The sequence below is a fragment of the Myotis yumanensis genome, unplaced genomic scaffold (genome assembly GCF_028538775.1).
Source record: "Myotis yumanensis isolate MYYU_CA2020_CCGP unplaced genomic scaffold, mMyoYum1.0.hap1 SCAF_14, whole genome shotgun sequence".
Lineage (NCBI taxonomy): Eukaryota > Metazoa > Chordata > Mammalia > Chiroptera > Vespertilionidae > Myotis > Myotis yumanensis.
In genome coordinates this window covers 19,755,839-19,783,699 of record NW_027223765.1, presented here as the reverse complement: position 1 = coordinate 19,783,699, position 27,861 = coordinate 19,755,839, and the positions used below count along the sequence as shown (strand labels likewise).

At 38.5% G+C, this 27,861-nt stretch overlaps 1 protein-coding gene across 3 annotated transcripts in view; it reads right to left on the bottom strand.

The window, feature by feature from the left end:
• Positions 1–27,861, bottom strand: part of ZNF385D (zinc finger protein 385D) — a 684,297-nt gene that overhangs the window by 203,893 nt on the left and 452,543 nt on the right. For all 3 annotated transcript variants that reach the window (XM_070433332.1, XM_070433334.1, XM_070433333.1), the window contains one exon: positions 10,870–11,012. In XM_070433332.1, the coding sequence (XP_070289433.1) occupies positions 10,870–11,012 (143 nt within the window). The remainder of the gene's footprint in view (positions 1–10,869; positions 11,013–27,861) is intronic.

Here is a 27,861-nt window from a genome sequence, read left to right as displayed (position 1 = left end):
AATTAAAATTAAACTCTAAGCTTGAAATCATTCTACTTTATTTCTCTGCCTCATTCTGAACCAGGATATCAAAACTAGAGTATGTCAATAAGACATTACAAATAGTTTAAGAGCTAATTAAGTTGATTCTGAAAGTCATATTAGTATTTTCTGAACTTTTAAAAAAATATTTTTTATCGATTTTTGGAGAGAGAGGAAAGGAGAGGGAGAAAGAGAGTGAAACATCGATGTGAGTGTCGGGCACCCTTGATCAGGAATAGAACTGGCAACCCTTCAGTACATGGGACAATGCCCAACCAACTTAGCCACACTGGCCAGGACAAATATTTTCTGAACTTTTTTTACTTAAAAAAATAAGCAGGTACATCTGAAACTAATACATTGAATATCTACTGTAACTTAAAAAGAACAACAACAACAAGCAGGATAACTGGACAAAAGGGGGGGGGGGCAGTGTTCCCCTATAGCCCATGATACCTAAGAACCATCTATCTCAGTGTATAAATTCTATATATGTAGAAAGTGCTGGTTACCTCTCTTGTTCCTATTTCCTATTACAAGTTCTTAGGAAAACAGAGTCGGTTGCATTTCAATGTAGTCAGTGACAAAAGTCAAATAAGCACTAAAACAGGAGGTATGCATAAGTGTTCTAAAGAACACAGAATGTTTTAGTAAAATTGATTATTTTTCTGTGTGATTTCCCTGAATAAAATCCTTAAAAATGTCCCCAACCTATTGTGCTACTAGACTATTATTTATTCTAGTTTTTATTTTAAAAATAATAATTTGGATTAGAAATCAACACGATAACATTTCTTCTCCCCACATATACTCACTTAAAGTTACTCTTTTTTGTTTATTTAGTTTCTTAAAAATCCTCAGCAAGATCCTTGAAGTCAATTCCACTTTAAAATGTTCAAGAAAAGAAGCTCAAGAATTAACTATTAAATTTACCACTTTATTATGTGTCCAAGCTCAACATAAAATGTGGCATAAGGAGTTATGTTTCAGAGGGAGGCAAAACATAAATTATCTTATTTGGATTCAACTACTGTCTTGACTTAGGAGTTTCAGAGAGAGCCATTTGCCATTGCCACACCTCAGCAGGATAAGGGAAATTGGATAGAGCTAAAGTAATCCGAATTGCATTTGTGACTTTCTCAACCATACATTATGCAAATTACCTGAATAACTGCTTCAAAGTCTCCTTCACCTTCTGAGTATAGTTGGAACTCGGAAATCCTTACCACTAATAGCAGAGTGCTTTTCATCTCTCTTAGCTGAGAGACCAGCCCTTCCCCATCAATCATAGATTGATACTTCTACAAATTATAAAAAAGTTGGATTACCTTGAAAAATTGAATTAAAAAGACATACAAAATATAAGCCACAATTCTTTTTTTTAATTATATTTTTATTGATTTCAGAGAGGAAAGGAGAGGGGAGGAGAGAGAGAGAAACATCAATGATGAGAGAGAATCATTGATAGGCTGCCTCCTGCAGGTCTCCCACTAGGGATTGAGCCCGCAACCTGGGCATATGCCCTGACTGGGAATCAAACCAGTGACCTCTTCATTCATGGGTCAACACTCAACCACTGAGCTACACCAGCCGGCTAAGCCACAATTCTGTATTTGCTTCAACAGATGTAAAATTGTTCTCTTAAGTGGCTACAGAAATGTCTAAATGCTGTTCCCTCTCCATGTCTGCCTTTATCTCACTGCAGCTCTGTAACCGGTTCTTGGACGAATATCAGCTTTAGGAACCACACTTTGAGAAGCACTGAGCCATGAAACAAAATAGTCTCATTGGCAAAAAGTTCTCATTCCTTTGACGAAGAGTAATGAGAAATAGCATTAACATTGTTCTTTGCATTTGTATTGAGGGGAGGAGTGTGGAAAAGACAACTTTCCTCCAAAAAATAGTCTGAGAAGGTTATTCTTTCATCTCTACTTAGCTGTGTAAACAGAGTTTTCCCACCACTTTTGGCCACAGGGGGAATGCAGTGAGTCTCAACATTTAAGGGGCAAAGATATCACCTTGGAAAGGTTGTGAAGACAGGCTCATTTGGGTACTGATCCCAGACACACTGATTCAGTGGACCTCCTTAATGCCTAATATTGCTGTAGTACTTTCAGCACCTTTGGGCATTCCTATGTGAGCAATATGACTATTCTTAGTTTCACAAATAAGGAAATGTAGAATCATGATTTTGCCTTAGATAAAGTATTAAACATAGAACTCAAACCTTTTAGATTCTAAGATTCTAAGTTTAGTGGTGTGTGTTTATAATCTTATGTGTGCAAAATGTACCTTGAGTCTTAAACACCCTTAGCTATTACTGGGATAGGAATGGACTTTTTCATTTACTACCACTTAAAATTATTTATTCTCCTTCACAATGATTGCCCATATTCAACATAAACATTCTCTGAAGGTGACACAATCTACAAATGCTCTAGATGTTCTTTTTCATAACTGTGCAATTGCAGCTAGGATATTATTCAAGAAAGAGCTTACTTTTTTGGAGTTAGGTCTTCTAAGGAATTATTTAATTAGCTAGTACAGTGTGCCAAGGCTATAACAGCTGGTTAAAGAAATTACAACTGTTTTCAGGCAGGAGATTAGCTACCTGTGTTTGGATGAAATTGCATTGGACTTGGATCACTGATTTGAAATCTAGCCATGATTCAGTGACTCACTATTTGTGTGATTTGGGACAAATTGTTTTATGTCTCACCTTAAGTAAGGTTTCCATATCCATGCAATTCAGGTAATACCTACAACATGCAAGGTTCTTACAAAATTAGATTTTTAAAAATAGTGAGTGTAAAGTGCCTTCCTTAATAACCCTTGTCTCTTAATTTGTGATCAATTTTTTAAAATAAAAAAGCAGTTTGTTGTATATTGTCTTCTTCCTTGGTTTATAGTGGTTTCAGGGAGCCTGCAGTGACTCCAAATAAAGAACTTCCTTATAGTGTAAGCAACACAAGGTGTAGTCTTTCTTCCCCCAGAGCTGGCTTATTTACCATCACTGAAGATAAGTAGAAAGCTGGGTTGCAAGTTGTCAAAAACATTGTACAGTCTGGTAGGGGTAGGTAGGTAGATCAGATGGCTCTAAGAATCATGCCTTGCTAAGGCAACCATAACATAGTGCTACAAACTGGGTGGCTTAAACAACAGAAATTTATTTTCTCAGAGTTCTGAAGGCTGGAAGTCCAAAATCAAAGTGTCAGCAGGATTGGGTCCTGCTGAGGGCTACGAGGAAGGACATATTCCAGACCTCTCTCCTTGGCTTGTAGATGATGTTCTTCCTGTGTCTCCCCACATCACCTCCCCTCTATGTGTGCCTCATGTGGCTATTTCCCCTTTTTAGAAGTCTACCACTCATAGCGGTTAGGACTTACTCTAAAGACCTCATCTTAAATAGTTACATCTTCAATGACCATATTGATAAATAAGGCACATTCTAAGGTACTGTAGGTTATTTATTTTAGAGAGACACAACTGAACCCATAACATTATGGTTCAGTGATTAGCATTCTCACGAGAAACAGAAGAAATAATTTTTCTCTTAGTTTTGAACTTACTAGCCATGAACCTAGAAATCTCTCAATCGTTCTAGGCTCATCTGTAAAATAAGTGTGTGGGAGTAGACAAATTTAACCCTAAAAAGCTCCTTTTGTTTCTAAAATGTTTACATCTAAGTGTGAGTAGGGATCTTAAAAAAAACAAACAAAAATCTGCTGGATCACAAAACAAGCTATGAATTTAGCTATTCTCTTAGTCAAGGCCCCTTATTTGTCCAAAATCACAGCCAGTAAGAAAATCAGGCTAGGAAACAGGTCAAATGTATTCTTCTGAAGAGCAAAGCCTCAGGGCATTATGATGAGATTGACTGATAAAGGAAAATAAATATATAATGTGCAGGATGCCTCACTCTTTAGTGAGTAGAAATTCATACATCAAAACATGTCTGGAAAGACAGATACAAAAGCAATTTACCACTATGATTGTCACTTAAGAGAGGAGAACTGACTGGCAGGGGAAGAGCAGTAAGGGAAAATTATTTGTTCTCTTTACATCTGAATCATAGGAAAATGTATTACCTGTTCAGGGTAAACAAGTATTAAAACCGAAAAATATTCATTTAATTGTGCATTTGTTTATCTTTATATTTTCAAGCCCTGATATTCTGTATTGAAGTCATTTTGTGTTTGGGGGCCAAGACACTTATATATGTGTTTCAATATGAAAACACTGAAAGAGTTCATAAGCAGATGGTTCTGGAGAAGCTTTTGCTCTACAAATATGATACACTCAATGCACAGAGTGAGCTAGCAATCTGTAACATCTGTCTTCAAAGGACACAGAACTTGGCGATCAATGCCAAATTTACTGCAGCATTTTTCACCTGAAAAATATCCACACCCTCTAGCAGTTGTTATTTTTTGGTCCATAATTTCAACCTGGCTGCCTACCTATTTTAGTGGCAGCAGCAGTTGTAAAAACTGAGAGCAGTGAGTAAAGTATAAACTGAATTTAATTAATATCTTTTTGAACCAAACAAATGCTTAAACCACTGTCTCCATAACTCTATCGTTGGCTGAGGTTGAAAGAAATGTCCATACCTGGAGCAGGTACCAAAATCCAGAGCCAGGGAGGAGACCGATGTCAAGAACATCTTTTTAATTGATTTTAGAGAGAGAGGGATAGAGAGATAGGGACATCGATGAGAAACATCCATCAGTTGCATTCTGCACACCCCCTAGTGGGTATTGAGCCACAACCAGGGCATGTGCCCTAATCAGTGTTCACACTGGTAACCTCTTGGTTCATGGGTTGACACTCAACCACTAAGCCACACCGGCTGGGCTAAGAACAATTTTTGAAAGAAAGGGAGACAAAGTGTGACAATAAATATGGTGGGATTTCCATTTTAAATATAGAGAAAATGGAGGTCCTGAAGAATACATATTGAAGGATAACAAAAATCTTAAATTTGAAATATCCTATTTGGAACTCTGTATTTTTGTCATTTATCTACAATATTATAAATGCATATTTAATCCACAGTTGTAGAATAATCTCTGTAGATTAAGCATATTTAAAGCTGTCATTTTAGAGTCCTAAAGTGCCTCACCAATATTTTATGGCGACAGACCTTCTGGATTCACATGAAATAGTTAAGAACATTGTAAAGGATGGATTTCAGAGTATATTCTATAGGCAACCACTAGGACTTTTACATCGCTGTTCTTTTATGTGACCAGAGTAGCTAGACACATGAGCCAACAGAAAATTATGGATGCAAATTAAGGGGATGACTTGATGCTATGCTTGCTTATATTTTCTACTGATTGCTTAAATTAATAATTTTGGTTCGATGTAAATAATCTAACGTATAAAAGCAGTGATTATTTAGATTTTTTATTAAGATATTTCCAGCAATTATGTTTCTTCTGATATAACTGTTATGGCTATTTCTCTTCTATTAATGATGTCATGCATTTTTCCTATCTATCTATCTATCTATCTATCTATCTATGTGGCCATGTGTCTATCCATTGATCTAATTATCCTCCCTTCATTCATTCAATAAACGTATGCTGAGTCTTTGAGACATTTCAGGCTCTATACTATGGTTACCTTAACAAATAAATATGATATCAGCTCCCAAAATAAATCTTAATCTTTACCATACAGCTTCCCTTGACCACCTCCAAGATACTTATCCTTCTCTTAAACTCGGGTAGCACTTAACTTAGAAGACTTTATTTAAATTTTTAATTGCAGAGTTATTTATGGAATGATTTTCCTTCTGCATCCCGTTTTCTAATAAATGAAGAAAACAATATAGATAGGGTTCCTGCTTGCACAGTTTCTTATTTAATGTAGTGTTTTTACATCTAGATGTTTTACTAGTGGCAGACAGAAGAGTGTTTTAAGCAGTGAATAATCAACTATGTCAATTCCATAGATACAAGAACCTTTCCTCCCCGCCACCACCTCTTCCCCCTGCTCCTTCCCATCATCCTACTTCTCCTCTTCCTCCTTCTCTTTCTCCTTGTTGACTTTGTATTTCCATCATCTACTATAGTGTCAGGTATGTAGTCAGTGCTTAATAAATGCCCAATGAGTGAATGGTGGAGTAAGAGATTAATGACCTTTCTTCCTCGTACCCTCCATTATATTTCTAAGTGCTAGCCTTATAACAGATGCTTTTCATGGAGTCCAACGTATTGAGTCATTCTCCTGGCTTCCTTTTCTTCCACCCACATATGCTCAAAATTTCAGGCTCCGCCTAGGAACTACCTAATTGGAATCTGCACTGCAACATAATTTCCCTGGTGATTCATATGCACCCAGAGTATGGGAAGCACTAGCATCGCTCACATAAACTTTACTTTCCTGCCCCCAGCTGATAAAATGTTTGCACTCAAACTAACACCATACTTAAAATTTTTAGGAAAATTGGTGTTTTTGAGAAATACAAAGAAATAGAGTAGAGTCACATTCTAGGATTTGATGATTTCCTCTCTCTCAGTTTTTCTCTTTCCCCTTTCCTCCTTCCCACCCTCCCATCTTTGCTCTTTCTCTCTCATAATGAAATCTTACTATACAGAGAAGCAGCACAGAGTCAGAATTCTATGATAATTTACCCTTTTTTTAAAGTTCAGTTACTTATTTACTTTTAAGTATATTTTTATTGATTTCAGAGAGGAAGGGAGAGGGAGAGAGAGATAGAAACATCAATGATGAGAGAGAATCATTGATCGGCTGCCTCCTGCATGACCCCTACTGGGGATGGAGCCTACAACCCAGACATGTGCCCTTGACCAAAATCGAACCTGAGACCCTTCAGTGTGCAGGCCGACACTATATCCACTGAGCAAAACCAGCTATGGCTGCTAATTTACATTTTTAATACTACAGAATATTAGCCAAAGCTAACTGAAAGCACAACAGCCACTCTCCTAGATTTGCCCCCCTTTCTAACTGTGTGCAACCTCCTCACTCATCCTGTGCTTCTCCTGGAAGGGAGGACTCAATATTTACTGGGTATTAGACACATGCAGGTGCATTAGGGCAGTTTATTCATTTAATCTTTGTGCCAACAGAAAACACAGCTCTGAAACAGTCCCCAAGAACATATTCCAAAAGCTCTACCTTCCAACCACACATAGCCTTCCACTACTGCCCCCAGCTGCCATCTTATCCTATACACATATTTCTCTATAAAAGCACCCATATTTACAAATGTATCTTTTTAAAAAAATATATTTTATTGATTTTTACAGAGAGGAAGGGAGAGGGATAGAGAGTTAGAAACATCGATGAGAGAGACACATTGACCAGCTGCCTCCTGTACACCCCCTACTGGGGATGTGCCCGCAACCAAGGTACATGCCCTTGACCGGAATCGAACCCGGGACCCTTCAGTCCGCAGGCTGACGCTCTATCCACTGAGCCAAACTGGTTAGGGCTACAAATGTATCTTTCATTGTCCAACTTATTCTTTCTAAATGGAATTATTTTGTGACAGAGGTCATAACATAATTTTTGTTATCACTATTCCTCCCACATAGTAGATGCTTAGAAAACAGAAGTTACTTGAATGAAGTAAGTTCACACCATGTCTTAGCATTTGTTTCCTAAACATCATCTACTTATAGGATTGATTCTTATTAAGAAATGCAGACTCAGAAGGGACCACTGGGATCAGTCCTAAGCACTGACACTCCCATGTTTTAAGAGATTGAGGAGCAGGGTAGGGGTACATGAATTCAAGAAAAACTGTCTCTTGTTTGAAAGCTACTGGAACATTCACCGATACAAAATCCCTGGGTCAAGAGAACAGCTTCTGTTGCTATTCCTTAAAAGTTGGCTTTAGGGAGACTAAGGGATCCTAATGGTTTTAGCAAATGTCCTCTTTTTATATCCACATCCGAGCTCAGATCCTACATCTGTTTTCCTTTCCCCTCTGTGCTTGTTTTTACAGATGTTTCGTTGTTCTTTCTGACTCACATCCAAACCCAATGGCTTATATGCTTGTGGATGGATGATAATCAGAGATACCCACTTATGTTTCTGCATATTTTATTGTACTTGTATATATATTTTAAAATATCCTTCACTATTCTGCTTCTCTATACCACAAATGGACAGATGATTCCATACTCATATCTTCAGAAGAGGAACAGAATAGACAGAGAGTCTCTGATTGTTCAGACATTGTTTCCCAAAGGGCAGATGAGGGAAGGGTGTTGGGTGGCACAGTGGTTCATCATTTTCTTGGCAAAGGCGTTAAGCAGTATGGCAGATCTAGGCAGGAGAGACCACTGAAAGTCTCACAAAGTTTTGTGCCCAAAAGTGAAAGCTGGGGACTAGCGCTGTATTGACCATCACATGAATGCCTAGGTGGGTGATGACCAGAGGAAGTCTCCTACCAAAAGCTGGATGCATAACCTATAGATACTTGAACCTCAGCACACCCTGAAACAGAATTAAATTGCATTCCTTTCCGGTCTGATGGAAATAAAATCAACTCGCAGGGAAAAAAAAAATGTTACACACACCCTGAATTTGTGGATTAAGATTCACACAAGACCTAAGGGTGCTACTTAGAAAGATGCTCTATGCCCTAATACTGAGTCTGAAGCCACCTAATTATGGATTTGCAACCATTCCCCTCAGTTGGAAGCAAGAAGTGGCTTAACCCATGGCTGGCTGCACTCTGACTAGCACTGGAAGGAAATGACCTATATGTGTAGCAACAGAGAGTCTCTTGATGTAAATGGAACAAATGCTAACACAAGTCAAAATCCGTCATAGAAAAGAAAAACAAAAGGAATCAAGTCACACTTTTGCAATCAGTAAGTCAATGAACTTCCACATTCAAATGAGAAGGGTTTACAGGCTATGCTACCGATCACTCAATAGTGTTTGTTATATGCTGAGCCCTGTTGAAAATGGCTAAACCCATATAAGCATTATCACACACCTATAAGGTAGGTTAAACATCGGCCCCACTTTGCAGATGAAGGTATTGAGATTCATGGGAGTTATGTGACTTACTCAAAGTCATATTGATGGTAAGCAGCAGTTCTGGGATTTGAACCCAGTCAGTCTAGCTACAAAATCCAGCTTGATCACCACAAAATGCTGCCTTTGCCCACAAACGCTCAAATATTTGAATGGTATAACCCCCAAAAGAAGAGTTCCTCACGTCCCCCTTTATTTCAAAGAGGAAGAAGGCCACAGTGGCAAAGAAAGTAAAGAGATTTGCTCAGTGTCATATAACTCAGCATATCACTCATCTTTGTGTTATGACAAATAATATTCAGTCAAATTAATCATGTTGCTTTCAATGTTTCCCAAAGGGCAAATCTAAAGTTTAAAACCCAATCTTTTACAGTCTTCCAGAAATTGTACTTCAATTGCTTCAAAGCAGACATGGGACCTGAGTGACAGCATGCCAAGTGGTCTCAGAGGCCAGGCAAAGCACCTTGATGGATCTTCCCTGGGGGTCTGGGAAGGGAGACTGCCAGGAAGCCACTTAACAGAAGAGCAGACACGATGCTCAGAACAGGGGAACCCAGAAGACTTCAGTGTGGTCATTTAAGAATCAGAGAATTGGATGTAATTTGTCCTCTACTTTCATTGAGACACCCAAGATTAGAAACCCTTACTTTGGAAATGTGATTTCTTCATGCCACTCTATTTAAGCTCCATCAATTTCAAAATAAGATTCCCATGGGAAAGTTCCTCACCCCCCAAAAAGCAAAGCAATCATTGTGATTCTCCCTTGCTCTTAAGTAAGGACTAGCCCATAAGGGTGCCATTTCACTGGTGTGTCCGAAGTGTCCACGATTAACTTTTATTAAAACATATTGGACCCAGTACTGTCTGCTGAAGGAGAATGATCTAATTTGGGGCAGATTTTTAATAACCCATCATGGATACAAAAAAAATTGCAACGAGAAATCTGTATTATTTAGTGACCTCCCATCTTAATCCTCTGCTTTACTTGTGTTGACATGTCCTGTCATTGATACGCTCAGACCTGCATTATAATAACTGCTGAAAGCTGAATCAGATGCGGTTAGAAAAAAAGCCACTTGCTGGATTCTAACCTTTTCAACTCTCATTTCTATTTCCATCCTAAGAATATGGTCATTGCTCACACAAAAGAAAGATGATGAGTATGAGGAATCTGCCAACTTAAAAAGACATCCTTTAGAGCAAAAATAGAGGCAGAAGTCATTGAACTTGTGTTGAGAAGGCTGTTGACAAAACTTTCCCAAAACACGGTAATTTAAGAAAGACAACTTGAACAACTGTGGCTGAGCAGGAAAAATAGAAGAAGAAAACCCTTGCTATCAGAACCCTGAGTTGTTTTAAGTTAAGGAGACACAGTGCTCTATAGATGGAATATGTCAGGGTCCTCTTTATTAAAGAGGCAAGGAGTGACAGATTAAATTAAAATAGAGAGCCTATAGAGAAGAAACATGTTTAGATTTTTAGACATCTACTTGAATTCTAATGTTCTCTAACAAATTCATTCCATTGTGATGTAGATATATTCCAACAAAATAACGAAATTGTTAGTGTTACCCAAAAAGACACTAACGGGGAGACATGAACCCATGATGAACCCAATCTATTGAATCTCTTTTCATCTTTCTATGAAGGCATCTGGCTCCAGGGACCTTACATAACCAGGCAGGCAACTCACTCCATGGCTTTCAGACATTCATGGAAATCAAAAACAGAGCAAAACAGAGGTAGTGACCGACTCACCCCTGGCCTTTAAGGTTTTCCAGTACCTACCACTCTGGCATATGCAAATTGGACAGTGGGACTTACCGCATTAAAATTGGGGAAGAGGTTGACTGCTGCTGCAGTGTCAAGAGGAAAAGGAAGGAAGGGTTTAATATCCAGCGATGGTTGCAAAGCAGGGGCTGGTGGACGGACCAGGGCTGGGAGAGCAGGGCTCTGGCATGTACCACCTGCAGAGAGGAGAGCAAAGGGAGCAATCAGGGACGTCCAGCACATTCAAAACAAACAAAAACCACACACACACACACACACACACACACACAAACACACACAAAACACACACACACAAAACACATACACACACACAAAAACCCCCTCACACACAAAAAAACAACAACAAAAAACAAACAAACAAAAAAACACCTAGGTCTCTTTTGAGACCAAAAGGCCAACTCTGTGGGTCACTGGAAAAACCAAGACACAAAGTATATTGACCTTAGTTGGGAACTGGCCACCGAGCAGATCTGCCATTAGGCAGAGGAAGCTGGTTGAGCTGCTTCTTCTTCCTCCTTGGATTGTACCTATCTGCTTATGTAAGCAACGGTTGACATTTCAAACATTTCAGATGTCCCGATCTATCCTTCTCTTCCTGCCTAGAGCTTTGGATTGGATCAGGACCAATCTGCCACCAAAATCCCTGGATTCGAAAGGAAAACCCCTCCACGGCTCCACCATCCCTCTTTGCAAACTAACTTGTGCTCAGAATATGTATCCAGTCTGAGTGATTATTTTACAAAACTGCTCTTTTCCATCACATCCAAAACTCTGGCGGCAAGACAACATGAACCTGGCACGGAAAAGAAACTTAACCAAAAGTACAGGCAGCAGTACCTCGCTGCCCGGGAGGCAACTGGAAGATGAAAAGCAGTGGACCCAGCTACCAGTAGAGCAATCCCTGAGCTATCCAGCAATCCCATAGCTTTAAGAAGTCAATGACTACCTGCTTTCTTCCCAGTCATGAGTAGATGGACTTTACAAGTTCACCAATGAGCAGGCAGTAGAATATTATGCCAACAAAACACCCCCTATGTGTACAGCAGGCAGGCAACCAGCTGTTTGCAACAGAGCACACACTTTTGCACACTCCCTCCCCATCACCTCCCCGCCCCCCCCCGCCCCACAACCACCACCACCGTTATATAACTCCACTGCACTCAAAGGCTGGAAGGATGAAGCCCACCTCAGCGTTCCATCTCCATATTTTGGTAACATTCCAAAACATCAATTTTCTGTTAATTAAAGGCTGCTGACTCCTAGGAAACTTAAAATATGCCAGCATTCTTCTAATCTGAGAGGCAAGCAGCAGACTGTAAAAACCTGCTGGTGAGAATCCAAGAGGCATTAGGAAAACAAAATATGGTGGGATTTTTTTTCTTTCCCACAGCAGAGAATTCTGAGACAGAAAAGAGAGGAGAGGTTCATGCCTGTGCCACTTCCTCACCTGTCATCTTGCTTGCAAAACAGAGTAGAGTGAGAATCCTTACGATTCACCTTGACAAATCTCACAATCAAGTCTGTCAACTGTACACAACCATTACCTGGTCCCCATCAGTTACCTGAACTCAAGATGAACATTTTAAAAATGACCCCCCAATGGTGAATCCAACCCTACTGGACCAGAGGCTCTGCTAACAAGGTGGATGACTTAATACCCATAACAGAAGCCAACAGCACAAGATTTAATTAACCATACCAAAAAATTGTCAGCTCTCCTGCTTCCAGGTATAAAATCAGCTGGACCCAAATGAACAAAAACACTATTTTCCCCACTCCTTTAATTTCCCTCTTGAAATGTTTCTCAGCAACAGCAAGGACAACAATAGCACATTTGAATCAGCAAACCAATTAAAATAAAACGTAGTACAAGTCAGAAAATAGAGGACAGATATTAAAGCAAACAGAGATAAAAGCAAAATATAACAAGTCTACATTTATCAGACCACACCATAAACTTCTTTTATTGTCCATCTGGTAGTACATTAAGTGTGGGTGTGTAGACCTTCTTAGAGAGGGCATCCATAAAACTTTGAGTTTAGTATTGCTCAAAATTTCTCTTTTGATGAAAAGTTCAAGAATCAAAATAGCTTGGCTGGCGTGGTTCAGTGGTTGAGCACTGACCTATGAACCAGTTCAATTCCAGATCAGGGCATATGCCTGGGTTGTGGGCTTGATCCCCAGTGTGGGGGGTGCAGGAGGCAGCCAATCAATGATTTTCTCTCATCATTGATGTTTCTATCTCCTTCTCCTTTCCTCTCTGAAACAATAAAAATATCTTTAAAAAAAAAAAAAGAAGCAAAATAAAATTTTGACTGGTGCCTCTTCAGAAAACTTCCAAGTAAAAATAAATTTTGGTTGAAATCAGTGGTATGGTTTAACATGTCCACAAATAATAGTGAGCTTTAATAAATCACTCAAAATAATTTTATTTGAGTCAGGTGCCATGCTGTGCAAAAGGATTCATTATCTTACGTGATCCTAAAATTTTGGGCTAACATAATATCATGAAGAGAAAAATAAGTTGATAAATTCTTTAGCTATTTATGTTGCTTCCACAGAAAACAAGAATGCAATTCAGCAGGAACACATTACAAATTATTTCATTTACAAAGCGCTCTCTGTTTCAAAGAGATTAAGAGAAAGCTCAAGTTTACTTTTCATCCAGCACAACACTTAGCACAAATAATAAATATATGTTGATATGATTGCTAAGTGGAGTCCCACTTTCTCTCTTCCTCCAAGATATATATATATACATATATATATATATATATATATATGTATATATTTATTTATTAGAGGCCTGTTGCATGAAAAGATTCGTGCAATAGGCCTTCCCTTCCCCTGGCTGCCGGAACCTGTTTTCCTCCGGCACCCGGGACCCAGGCCTTAGCTCCGGCCGGAGCCGCCTTCAAGCCTTCGCTCTGCCGCTTCCTGCCTACGTATGCAAATTAACTGCCATCTTTGTTGGAGGTTAATTTGCATATCTCGTTGATTAGCCAATGGGAGGCGTAGCAAAGGTATGGTCAATTACCATGTTTGTCTATTATTAGATAGAATATATATATATATATATATATATATATATATATATATATATAATGGATATAGAATTTAAGGTTCTTTCTCAATATTACAACTGGTTTTTCCTTCCTGGGGAAAAAAATCAAAGAAGAGTCATCCAACTTTAGGAAGCTGCAAAATATATTTGAGTTCATCTCTCCCCACCTATTTGAAGAGAGAGACCTAAAAGATCATTGGAAAGTAGAGGACATGTGACTACATATTCTTTGGCCACTTGCTCTGCAAATACAAGTGTAGTGTGTTTCCCACAGCCCCCTCAGGGCTGAGGACTCATTCTCCTGCTGCTGGGAGTTCTGGGAGCTGAGGACTCACACCTGAGATACTCTTCACAAATTTCCCTGGGCCAAGAGGAGCTGCCTCATCCAAGGTCAAACTGCCTGCCAGGTGGATGGTTTGGTGGCCCCATGCAATGACTTACTAACGCATAGGTTTATTGGTTTCTCCTCCTGCCTCAAGGCTGAGCAACTCTGAAACTGTATTTCAGCTTTAATGCTCCTCATAGCATATAGAAGAGACAGAGGTCTCTGTTGAGACTGCATCCCAGCTCAACTTCTCCCTCTGCTCAGTCCTGCACCCCTCACTCCTTACAGTGTTCTCAAGAGCCCTCCCAATAAAGCCCAAGTTCATTTCCCGAAGAACATGACCAGTGACACCAGGGCAGAACAATTTCTGGGTCTAAGTGAAATGTTGAATCACTTTAAAACTACAGTGCTGATATTGAAGCACAGAATTGAGGCTACTCTTAAACATTATCTGTGACTAACATTTCTGCCTTTGCAATTTAGGTAAGTCCTGAAATAGTTTACTTGTACCAATCTGTACATGCTCAGCAGTAAGAATATTATGTGCAAATAGTGCAGAATCAAAACCAGCAAGTATAACATGTTTTGTCTGCAAAGCAGATTAACATATTCTCCTTGAGGAAATAGCTGTCCCATTCCTTCATTTCTTAATAAAAATATTGCATTTAAGACATGAGTACATGCTTATTACTATTTTCCTTTTTATAAAATGATCTTAAAAGTAATAAATGTTAAAATACATACAAAATTTATAGACATTTCTACAGGTTAAAAGAGTTGTTTTGTGGTTGCTATTTACAAACAGTGTTGCTTCATACATTAAAATGTCACACTTCTGGAATATTGATATTCTTAATTTGAGCAAAGCATTTTGAAGCCTCCATGGGGGGGGGGGTGCTGAAAAAGATATAAATGCATCCTCTTTGTATATGAAATTCTGCCTATATCTAATACTACATATTGTACAATTATGCAGTTTTTACTTATGTAGTTTTAACAAGTTAAATTTTAACAAACTACTCTGATTTCAGAGCAATTAATATTCCCTTCTAACAAATTTCTTATGTCATTAAAGTCAACAAATTAAAAACATTCACTGAATACAGAGGTACAGAGTGGTTATGAGGTACTGAATGAGGTTAAATAACGAAGATAGATACCATAAGTTTATCTTTAGAACTTAGAATTATAGAACTAACATTAAATACTACAAAGTAGCTTGTGTATACATGAAAGTACAAATTTGAAAATATACTAGAGTAACCTATTTATTAAAATAGTTAATAGGGATTGGGAAAGTAAGACACATTGACTTTAGAAGTTTGGATTTTTGATAAATTAAAATGTAAACTTAGAAACATTTATCAATTTATACATATAAATAGGATTTCTAAATCAGTGGTTGTCAGCTAAAGCTTATGGTATAAGACAGTGGTTCTCAACCTTCTGGCCCTTTAAATACAGTTCCTCATGTTGTGACCCAACCATAAAATTATTTTCGTTGCTACTTCATAACTGTAATGTTGCCACTGTTATGAATCGTAATGTAAATATCTGATATGCAGGATGGTCTTAGGCAACCCCTGTGAAAGGGTCGTTCTATCGCCAAAGGGGTTGCGACCCACAGGTTGAGAACCGCTGGTATAAGAGATAATATATATAAAGTGCCTAGTACAGTGTCTAGCCAATTGGTTCTCACTAACTTAGGCATATATTTTTAATGAACCTAATAAATTCCAAAGGAGGTGTGTAGGTTAGTCCACACTCAAATCTGGGCTCTTGGAAAGTAGATAATTAAGATAATTTTTATAGAAACTTCAAATTCTTCACTTTGTTTTGAATCCTGCAGAAGGAGACTCTTTTCAAGAAGAGGCTACTTTGCAAATCAATATTTTGAAATACAGTACTCCTTGAGAGTGGAATAATGTTCTTTCCCTAGTACAACACTTTTAAATTTGAATTTCTGCACGTGGTTCATTCGGAGTTCATCAAACAGTCACACAGCCACAGACTTTCTGTCTGACAGCTTAACCTTCTACTTAATCTTTCATTTTCAAAAATGACAAAACCAAAGTTCAAAATAATCAGAAGTGCCACTGTGACTCGTGTGTGTGTGTGTGTGTGTGTGTGTGTAAAATTCACATTTACAGAAAGCAGCAGAAATCCCTGACTTCCTAATGGGAGAGTTAATTTCTATAGTATCTTCTTCTTTCACCATCAATCTATATATATTAAAGCCTAAGCGACCATTTGACCATTCAACCATTTGACCAATAGCCATGACACACACTGACCACTGGGGCCAGATGCTAAATGCACAGGCAAGGAAACTTGGAACAGACTGATGAATCTCAGAAGGAAGAGGGGAAGGGGGAGAGCGGGAAGAGATTAACCAAAGATCTTATAGCACACTAGAGGCCTAGTGCACAGATTTGTGTACTGGTGGGGTCCCTCGGCCTGGCCTGTGGGGATCGAGCCGAAACTGGCAGTCCAACATCCCCCAAGGGGTCCCGGATTGTGAGAGGGAGCAGGCCAGTACGAGGGACTCCACCGGTGCACGAATCCTCTAGCTTAATTAATTAAATATATATATATATAGAGAGAGAGAGAGAGAGAGAGAGAGAGCGAGCTATTATACCATCAAGTCCTAAGTAGTTACTTGAAAAGTAACTAATTTCATACACAGTAAAACTGTTCACATCCACTCCCAGCTATTTGTTAGAATTTTCCATGTCCATTGTGGGAGGGAGGGGCACACTAGCAGTTCCAGGGTCCATGTGATAGTGGAATTAAGAAATTTAGATCTGATGCTACAAATAGGGAAAATAAATAATGATGGATTTAGGGCATGAAAGCAAAACTTGATTTAGCACAAAGCACTGGCCATACAGTGCTGTAGTTAGTAAAATTGGCCAGCAGGTGGGTAGGAGTGATAGTACAGACAACGGCGAAATTTTATGAATCTATTCGTTAACTAGCATGCACTAGGACTGCTAGCCCTTTCATTCATTTAAATGTACGATAACTCTGCCAGGTATCTATTTAAATACCCAATTTACAAACTCAAAACCAAAGCACTAGGAATCAAAATGCACAGGTAACAAATGGCATTCACTGGGAACCTGAGCGAACTTAGCAATTTTCAATGCACTGAGGCAAATAGCTTTTAGATTAAAACAACAAGAACAAATAAACAATATAACATCAAAAAGGACACTCTACAAAGTCAGTTTTGTCATATTAGGCAAGCCAGCTTTCTTGCATCCAGAAAGTAATGTGTTAAAATCATAAATCTTGTGAGAAGTTTTTAATAGGGTTCAAACAAAGAAGAGACACATTTCTTGTAAAGGAGATGACAAAAGAATATTCAGTATTTATCACCAATATTTATCTACCATAGGAACATGCTGGCACTGTCTTATATTTGAGAAAGAATCCAGGAAGACACGCATATCATATCAAACATGTTTCAAAAGCCCTTGACTACATTCTTTAACATGTACTTGACAAATCAGAAAAGCAAATGTGTGTTTGTTGTATTCCTTTGTGTGGCTGCCTCTCAAATACTCAAGATTGTTGGTTGGGAATTACAATGGGCAGTGTGTTGTCATTTTTTTATTCCTTGACTAGGAAACTATATCTTTACCATGTTTCTTTAAACCTTATTGATCCAAACTCCCATTCAGTTCCTATCTTTGTTGAAAATATTGTTCCCAACTGAATGATAAAAACAGAAACTTATTGTAAGATAAAATTTGAATTTTGTGTGACTTGGTCACAAGTTTCCTTTTTGCTGTTAAGTTTTCTCTCTGTTTTAGAGTGTTGATCCACCAAATAGGTTTTGGAAAGTTGATCCAGCACTTTCTACCTTAGGAAGAAGGTCCCCATTGGCTTAAAGTGACTTGCCCATGGCAGGTCCATTCCAATGTTAAAGGAAGGTCTGATCACCAGGGGCAAGCTGGCAGCATGAAGCCATACAGGATGTCGACTGCTGTCTCATACGCCCTGCTCTTGACCACAGAGAAGAATGAGGTAAGAATGGAAGAATGAGTCAGGGCAACTGGAGCACCATTCTGGAAACACTGATTCAAAACCATTTGCCCGAATCAACGGTCAGTGACTTGATCTTTACCCATGAAAGAAAAACACTTGTCAGTGACCTACGTTTTCCATTGTCCAAATTATTATTTATTCATTTTAAGTTGTGGTATTTACATATTCCAGTAAGTCACCCCAAACTCATTTCGGAAGGCAGCTAAGAAAGTTAGACTAGCCAATATTGTTTTCTCTGTCACCGTCATTGAAGGCCATGACCCAAATCAAAATACTGCTGTGGTCTAGTTGTTCATATCCTGAGTCAAGTCTTCACTTGAAGTAAAGTGGAGTCTCTCACTTAGGTAACCAAGTTTCAAGACAATTTCTGGTGCCTGGGAGACACTGGAGAAGATTCCATGAAGGAATGCCAGAGTAAGGAGTTTTAGTCATTTAACCCAAAATATCCCTTTGTACTTCAGCCTCTCTGTCGAATAATGCATAAATCAGGACAAGTACCTCCTCATAGGAAATCGAAAGATTTCGCCTGGAAACATCCTCTCAAGTCAGCATCAGTGAATGCAAAAATGTAAAATTTCCCTCAAGGGGAACTTCCCAAGGTTTAATTATTTAATAAATCACAAAATCAATTATAACTAATAAAAAAGGTGCTCTAGTGCAAAGCTGCCCAATATGATAGTCATTAGCCATATGTATCTATTTTAAATTAAGTAAAATTTAAAGTGCAATTTCTCAGTCACACTAGTCACATTTCCTATGCTCAATAGCCACATGTGGATGGAAGCTACCATGTTAAAAAGCTACTACAATTTAAAAAAAACAACAACATGTTCTTCATTGCAGAAGCTTCCATTGACCACAACAGCGCTGGTGAAAAACAAATTCACGCGATGAGTAATTTGCAGATAAAGTGCCTGATACTGTCTGTTTCAGAGTGCATTGCAGGTGGGAGAGGAAGTCTTGCTATCTCCTGGGGTGTTTTCCTTTTGGAATTGAGGAGGGGAGCTTTCCCAGAGCCAACACTGGACACTGACAGACACTGCTGGGCTCAGGTAGAAAGGATTAGTCATCCCTTCCCAGAGAAGACCATGGCTAACCTACACATCTTCATGTGTGATCAATGATAATGATACTCAAAGGGCGACCTAATTTTAAAAATCGTTAATGCTGAAATCAATATTAATGAATAATGAGTGTTGTTGGTAGCAATGATACCACATCTTCAAATGAAGGATATAAAAAGGGGCAGTCATGGGGTCAATGGATGTTTATTAATATCTGATACTCCTTGAGAGTTGCTATCCCAAAGCTTTCATTTCACCAAAGTGTATCACACCTAGTCTCAACTAATAGCCAAATGTTTAAACCCGGCTAATATAGGCAGTTAAATCTGCCTAGCTGTGTCTGCCTCTCAGGGTAATTTTGCCATAATATCTAGGCTTTAGTCATCTCACTCATTAAAGATAAAAAAAGATCCTGAAGTCTTGTTACATATTCTTGTTCCTACGTGACCTCTGCCTTTTGGCTGGGATTTGCCTGCATGATCTTCTCTATGCCAGTAGAACTGGGCATGAAGTTCCTCCATAGCCTGATACACATCTTCCTTCCCCACGTTTTCTTCCACGTGATGCCTGTGTTATATTCTTTGTTTCATCTCTAAGCACTTGCTAATCTGTGTAGGTACTAAATGTGATCTCAGGTATTCATGAAACATTTCCTGAGCTTAAGTAGTTGAGTGTGGTTTTCCTAGTACATCAAGATGACTTAAGCAAGACTCACACAAATTAGGGAACACCTTCATTTATCTCACTTAATTGTCCTTATTGTGTAGATGGTGAAGCTATTGGCTGAGTTCAAGAACACCAGAAGAAGAGCAGTTCTAAGAGAAGGCAAGCTAAATTTTCAACATAATAAGTTTAAGCTTTAAGTGGAAATGTGCCTATTGAGTAAGTGGGAATAGAGCTTAGAAGACAGTTCTGAGCAGACTTCATTCAGAGTAAACATTGGAGGAAAGTCATCAGGTAACCAGTGAAATCAATGACAAGAAAAAGAATTCCTTGGGAAAGTGTAGAACAAAGAGACCAACACCTAAGTCTTAAGGACCTTTAGCTGGTGAAGAAGATTGAAAACAGGCAAAGAGCAAAAAAAGGGTGAAGGGTGGAAGAATGTGATCACCCAGAGAAAAAAGGGACAGACTGTTTAGAAAAGGAAGGTGTGGTCAACACTGTCTAAGGCTGCCTGCAGAGGAATCAAATAAGACAGCAACATATGTTAGATTTAATGTCTCAGAGATTTTGGTGACTTTTATGAGTCACCTAAGTGCAGTCATTTAAGTTGATAACATCAAAGAAGAGCCACTTTTGAGAAGCATCGGGGATGGATCAGGGATTCAGAATGGAGAACAGTGGAGAGAATTATTTTGAAAATTTTGATTGGGAAGGAAAAGTAAAGTACAACACCATAGATATTGGTAAATGTGTTTTAAAGGCATGGAAAGGGACTGATTCAATCCAGAATACCTAATACAACTCACTTTTGGAATGGTAAGATTTAACTAGCAAGTAAGCCTGGAAAATGTGAACCCATGACATCACATTAAGCATTGTAAAATTTGTATTTATCTCAGTACATCCCTCCCTACATATTCTCTAAACATACATTGAAATGTGACAAATAACCAATCATCTACTCCTGGTTCATTATGCAGCTCAAATATGACGTCCCCTGCATAGTATCTCCTAGATGTCACCGCAGAAGGATCCCTCTTTTGGTGCCCTACTCTGTCTTCCCTGCACAGGCTTCTGTCTAAACATACATTGTTGGGCCTACAGCATTCACACAAGGATGCAGTGTCTTGAGGAGTATGTCTATTGTATTCCTCCTTGACATCAATGTATTAGAAAGTCCTTGTACCTACCTAGTGATTTGTGGTGTGTGTTTTTTTAACGGATGAATGAATGAGTAGTTGATCAGCAAACAAATGACTGAATTAGAGTGAATCACAGCCTTCTGAGAATATTGTACCCTCTCTTCTATAGTGCCAAAATTAACATTTTTGATCCATTTCAGAAACCAGCAACTTCCTTGAAGAACTAGAAAAGAAATGGGTACCAAACAATCAGAGTTCATTGGAGTACATTGATAAAAGGTGAGAAATAATTTGTCACAGGTTTTTAGTTCAATTAAGCTTCCATTGTTGATTTTTTTCTTAAAAAAACACACAAATAGTCCAAACATAAAAAAGCTCTAATCTTTTTATAGTATAATTGTATTAACATTTTTCTCTACATTAGTTACTTAAACATGGATTTATTTTTAGGTGTAAATTTATTCCATCTATAAGCACTCCCTTTTTCTCTGCAGGAATAAAAGCAGTAACATTTCAACTCCTGTATACTAGATGGTATGCTGGGTACTCTATGTAGTATATCTCCTCTGTCCTTTCATAGTCTTACGAAAAAGGAAATAGTGCAATAGTGACGTTAAGACAATTGTTCAAGGCCATACAGTTAGTAAGTTGTAGAGCCAGGATTCAACACCAAATATTCTGTTTCCACAGTCTACTAGGTGTACCGGTTAAAAATGCGGATTGACACTTTACCGATTAATAATGTGAATTGAACATTAACCAGTTAATAATGAAGATTTTGCAATCAAAGAGAACACAATAATTTCAAGAGAAACATCAAAAGGGCTTTATTCAAAGTAATTTCCATCGCTAGCTACACATTTCCCCCATCTCTCAGGTAATATGTGGATACCATCCCAATAGAACTTTTCTTGTTTTGAGGCAGACCATTCAGAGACCCAATTTTCCACTTCTTCATACATTTTGAAGTGCTGCTCAGAAAGTGCATGTGCCATCTATAAGAACAAGTGGTAATCTGAAGGAGCAAGGTCTGGTGAATATGGTGGGTGGGTTAATACTTCCCAGGCAAGATCTTTTAATGTGTCTTTAACTGGTTTTGAAGTGTGTGATGGTGCATCATCATGAAGCAAAATTACTTTGCCGTGTCTTCTGACCCATTGTGGTCATTTTACGATCAAAGCGCGGTTCAAATTGGTTATTTGTTGTCAGTAGCGATAAGTATTAATGGTTTAACCTGGTTTTAGAAGCTCATAATACACCACACCTTCCTGATCCCAACAAATGTCTTCTTTCCAAAGCAATATGGCCTTGCAGCCAATGTTGATGGTTGACCTGGATCAACCCATGATGTTGTGCATTTGGGATTCTCAAAATAAATCCACTTTTCATCACCAGTCACAATTCGATGCAAAAAAGACTTTCGTGCCGTTGAAGCAACATTTTACTGATGACTTTTTGGTTTTCCATTTATCCTTCTTTCAGTTGATGTGACACCCATTTTCCTTCCTTTAAAGTCTTTCCCATTGCTTGTAAACAATTGGAAATTGTTTGCTGAGCAATGTTTAATCTTTCTGCAAGTTATTTTTGAGTTTGACACACATCTTCATTCAATGATGCTTGTAATTGTTGGTCTTCAAACTTTTTCGGTTGACCTGGACATTCTTTGTCTTTCACATAGAAATCATCACTTTTAAAGTGTTTAAACCAGCATTCACAAGTATCTTGAGATGGAGCAAGTTCACCATAAGCTTCTTGAAGTATACAACAACTTTCAGCAGCACTTTTCTTCAAAATAAAGTAATAAATTAAAACTTCCCATAAATGCTCTTTTTTTGGCACGAAATTTGACATTTTTTAAACATATATATTTTTTAAATATATTTTATTGATTTTTTTACAGAGAGGAAGGGAGAGAGATAGAGAGTTAGAAACATCGATGAGAGAGAAACATCGATCAGCTGCCTCCTGCACATCTTCTACTGGGGATGTGTCCGCAACCCAGGTACATGCCCTTGACCGGAATTGAACCTGGGACCTTTCAGTCCACAGGCCGACGCTCTATCCACTGAGCCAAACCGGTTTCGGCGAAATTTGACATTTTTAAGTGTAAAAATATCTATGATGTTAACACCTTCAGAAAATTTGACATGTGAAGTTTTGAAGCTTGTTGTCAATACAACAAAATAGCATACATATCAAATCGCATATATATCAACATATGTGTAACTCCATCTATTGAAACAAATCTGCACTATTAACTGGTACACCTAGTAAGCTCTTATATCTACACTAGAGGCCCAGTGTACGAAATCGTGCGTGAGTAGCTCACCATTGCCTGCTGCACCACCCACCTCCGCTCATCTTGCTGCCTCGCCCTCGGCCACTTGGCTCACAGCCCCACCCACTGCCGCTCACAGGCAGGGGGGGGGGGGGGGGGATTGGGGGCTAGGGACCAACAGTGGTAAATGCACCTCAAGGCGACTGGTTGAGCAGTTGTTCCGGTCGTTACGCTTATGGTCCCTGGCCTTTTATTATATAGGATTTTATTCAGAGATTGTCATTTATCAATAACAGGTGGTAGAGAAAAATTAATTCTATAAACATAAAGCTTCAATTAATCTTTCCCAAAGCAAATCAAACCAATGTGCCAGAAGCCAGTTCCAGCATGTTAGCAGGGCTGAATCATCTGGGAATGGCTGAGGGCATTTCCCCAAACCTGAAAAGGATGCATTAAATGATTGCTTGCTGCCAGACAGCTAAGGGCATCTTAATCTACATGTTATTGCCTCCTACTGGCCAAACACCTGAACAGCCATAGGCAATTCCCCAACCTGACAATGGATTCTGTACCTAACCCTACCCTTTGAAGTGTATATATCCCTTGCCTTAGGACAATTTGTGTTAATAAAAAGCAAGGGGTCCTGAGACAAGGAGAACTTAGTTCCTTTAGCTAAGTCTTCTCTGACTCCCTAAAATGCCTTTCAAAATTATGTTTCATCTCTGGACTCTTATTTAATTTATGCACAGCGCCTTCTCCACATTCCTGAACCCTTCTAGATGCTGGATCAAGACCATTGGCATTACAATGTATACTAAGAGGCACCCTTTGTAAGGCACCAGACTAATCAAGCAATTTCAACCCTTTCTTGCCTCCACTGGTGCTTAGAATACTGTTTATAGTAGGCCATGCATATATTGTACCTATCAGACACCATAATACTATAGACTCAATATATGTGTCCCCCCAAAATTAATATGGAGAAACCTAACCCCCAATGTGATAGCATTTGGAAGTGAAGCCTTTGGGAATGGATTAGGTCATGAGGGCAGAACCCTCAATAATGGGACTAGTAGAGCCCTTATTAAAGAGACTCCAGAGAGATCCTCGCCCCTTCCATTATGTGAGGTGGCCATCTATGAAGCAGGAAGTGAGGTCTCATGGGATACCATATTTGCTGACACCTTGACCTTGAATTTCCAAATCTCTAAAACTGTGAGAAATAAGTGCCGATGATTTTAAGCCACCTAGCCTATGATACTCTGTTATAGCAGCCAAATAGACTAATATGTAACTGAACATATATTTTCATCTACAAGTATCAGATTTTTATTCTACTTGAATTAACCTAATTTAGGTTTAGCTGTACCATTCACTCTGTCTACATAATCCAGAAGAGCATAATTAATGTTATTGAACTTAATGGCAATACCTCCTAGAACATTTGCTTGATTGTGAATGTTTTCATTCACTGTTTCACTGTAATTTTTTTCCACATTTCAACTGAATTTTCTTTCGTAGGCATGACACAAAATTCCTAGAAAATGCCACTGGAGTTAGCATTGGGTGACATTTAGAAAGAACCATGGAAGAAGGGAGTATGTCACTATCAACACCATCAAATTAAATACAATGTGTTAAGAACAGTGAAGATCGAATTGTTGCTATCTTGAGGGGGCCTATATTTAGCACATCCTATTTGAGGCATCAATTAGCTTCCAAGGTTTAGAGACCATTAGTTCTGGGTTCCATTCTGTTGAACATTCTCACAAATTCTCTAATAGCAAAAAGAAATTCTGATTTCAGTTTCCCTGAGAACATTCCCTGTGGAGCTGACATGTGCTCTGTTTAGTCTCAGCCTGAATGTGATTGTTTCTTCTGGCAGCTTTGGCTTAAAACAAACCTAACTTTATTATTTTCTTTTAATTCTGAAACATTTGGTCCTTGGAAAAGATATAAAAGCAGTTACTAATGGAATTGTAGTAATTGCAGTCTCCTGGAAATGACTGGCTTTAAATGGAAAAGAAATAAAATGCTTGTAAGTGATTGCAAGCAAGAAGATACTCATAACCGTATTTCATTTTTATAAGAAGTCCTGTCATTTTGAGCACGGAGTCTATTCCAGGAGCCTTGGTAGATGGCCTCACATACATTATTTATGTAAACAATGAAGCTATCCTTGTTCTCATTTCACAGGTGAAGAAGTGGAGGCATAGTGAAATCATTTCACTGGAGATAAACCACCTTGTTAAATGGTAGAGCCAAGAAGAATTAGAAACCAAAGATGTCTGATTCCAAAGCCCATAGTCTTTGACTATATTATATCATCCTTGTGCCTCTCACATACCTACCGAATTGTGGTTCCCATCAATTTAAAAGAGGAATTGATGGAAGCAGAAATTCCCTCTGAGGGAAGAACCTAAGTTTTCACATTCAAATAGTCAGGAGGCAGTGGGTTTGGGATTTACAAATCCAGAAAAAATAAAACAGAAATTGCTTATAGCCTCAGGGGGGAGAAAGTCATTATACCATGGTTATGGAGCCATCACCAAGATGCAACCCACAATGAAAAGGGACATCTACATTGTGATAAAATAAACAACATCATAAAGCAGTGCTGTTAAACACAGGATTAAAGCTTAACCTAGAATGAAAGGGAAGCCGATAATCAGGGGGCACTGTCATTCCTGGGAGCCATGTTGGTAGAGATGATGAGCATTAAAGGTTAAATCTAGAGGCCCTGAGCTCAGAGAATACCAGGCACTGACCAGAAGTCCAAGATCAGAGATCATGGTAATAAGAGAAGACAGGTTTTTCTTGTTGCCATAATAAAAGTCTCACCTTCCTGTGAATTGCAGCCTAAAACACACAGTTTTCGACTTGCCCTGAGGCATATAGGTATCTTGACTTGTATTACTAATTCCCATTGACTGGCTGATGGAGGAACACCCGAGAAATTGTCTCACATTTTCCTTACACCCAAGTTTACAAGAAAGTCATCCTCTTATTCTGCTTAAAATTTGGGTGTCCAGAATAGCACAGGCCTAAATACATTTCGAAGAGAAAATTTTAATTTAGCAATGGTAGTAAAATATTCCAGTAATAAAATTGTACTATGCTGGCATGTGGTGAACCATATAGACTGAATTACTCAAAGCAGTCCCAATTTAAAAAAAATTATAACCACTAAAATAATAATTATAACCTCATTATATATATATGACTTTAATTTTCACAACAGTTCCATTCGTTCTTAAAAATTCGGTTTTTAATAAGTAAAAAATTTAGTTTTTAATTAAAAAAATTAGTTCGAATAAATAAGATGCATGAGAATCAGAAGTGAACGGAAGCTGATTCAAAGTAAGGATGCGAACATATTTGACTGATTTCAATACTCTTGGTCTTTATAAAAATCATGCTCTATCCATTGTCCCTACAAGGCAAGGACAGAAATCCTTAAGACCACTTTCCTTTCTAGTACTCACAGCATTTGCTACCAATCAAACCTCTTTCTAGTTGGCCTCAAAATCTTTCTAATACAACATACCAGTATCTAATCCAGTTGATCAGAGTTCCTATCCCCAACATAAATACTCCAAATGGTCTTAAACATGGCAACATTAGAGCATCCTGAACTCTACATGCTTGCTCATCAATCAGGTTAGAAGATGTATAGAATTCCTTTGTACCCAGGGGAAGATGGATAGTGAAATGATTCTCATGGTTTTGTTATACTAAGCCATTTGGCAAAGTGGAGAGCATTCTTTCGGTTAGCATCTGGAGAGAGGAATAAGGAGAGCATTTGACTTCTCTGACAAAGCTTGCCCAGGCGATAGGGTAACTGGAGGTTTACATTTGCTCCTCAATAAGTAGGAGACTTCCATTGCCTGGCTTAGGACAAAAGTGGGTGTTGACACAGGAAACATATTTTCTGAGACTCCTCCTGACTCAGATGTGATTGAATGTCTTGAGAATATAGAGCTCTCTCACTGTTATTCTTCCTTATTGATCTGTCTTAAGATAGTAGAAGTCTGTGGATTGACCTGATCAATGTAAACCCGCAAAATTCTGTGGAAAACAAAATAACTACTGACCCCAGAAAGACACTTGAGAAGGGGCTCTAATAAAGGCCCCAGGACCTGAAGTTAGTCCTTTCAAATTCATGGGCCTATATGCTTTAAATTGCAAAGATTATTTTGTGCTTTTGAAGAACATTAATCCCAGAGGAAGAATAAAACAGAATGAGCAAAATTGCTTTGAACAGGAATGCCTGCTAAGAGAGGAAATTCTGTAAGAAATGTCTCCTCTGAAATTAGCCCCACATTTTCCTGAATGATTCTGATCTGTCCTGCATATCATTTTCAAAAGTCATTATGCCTTGCAAGTGCTAGCTATTTGTCTCCAATGTTCTCTACGTCACTATGACCTCTTCTTGC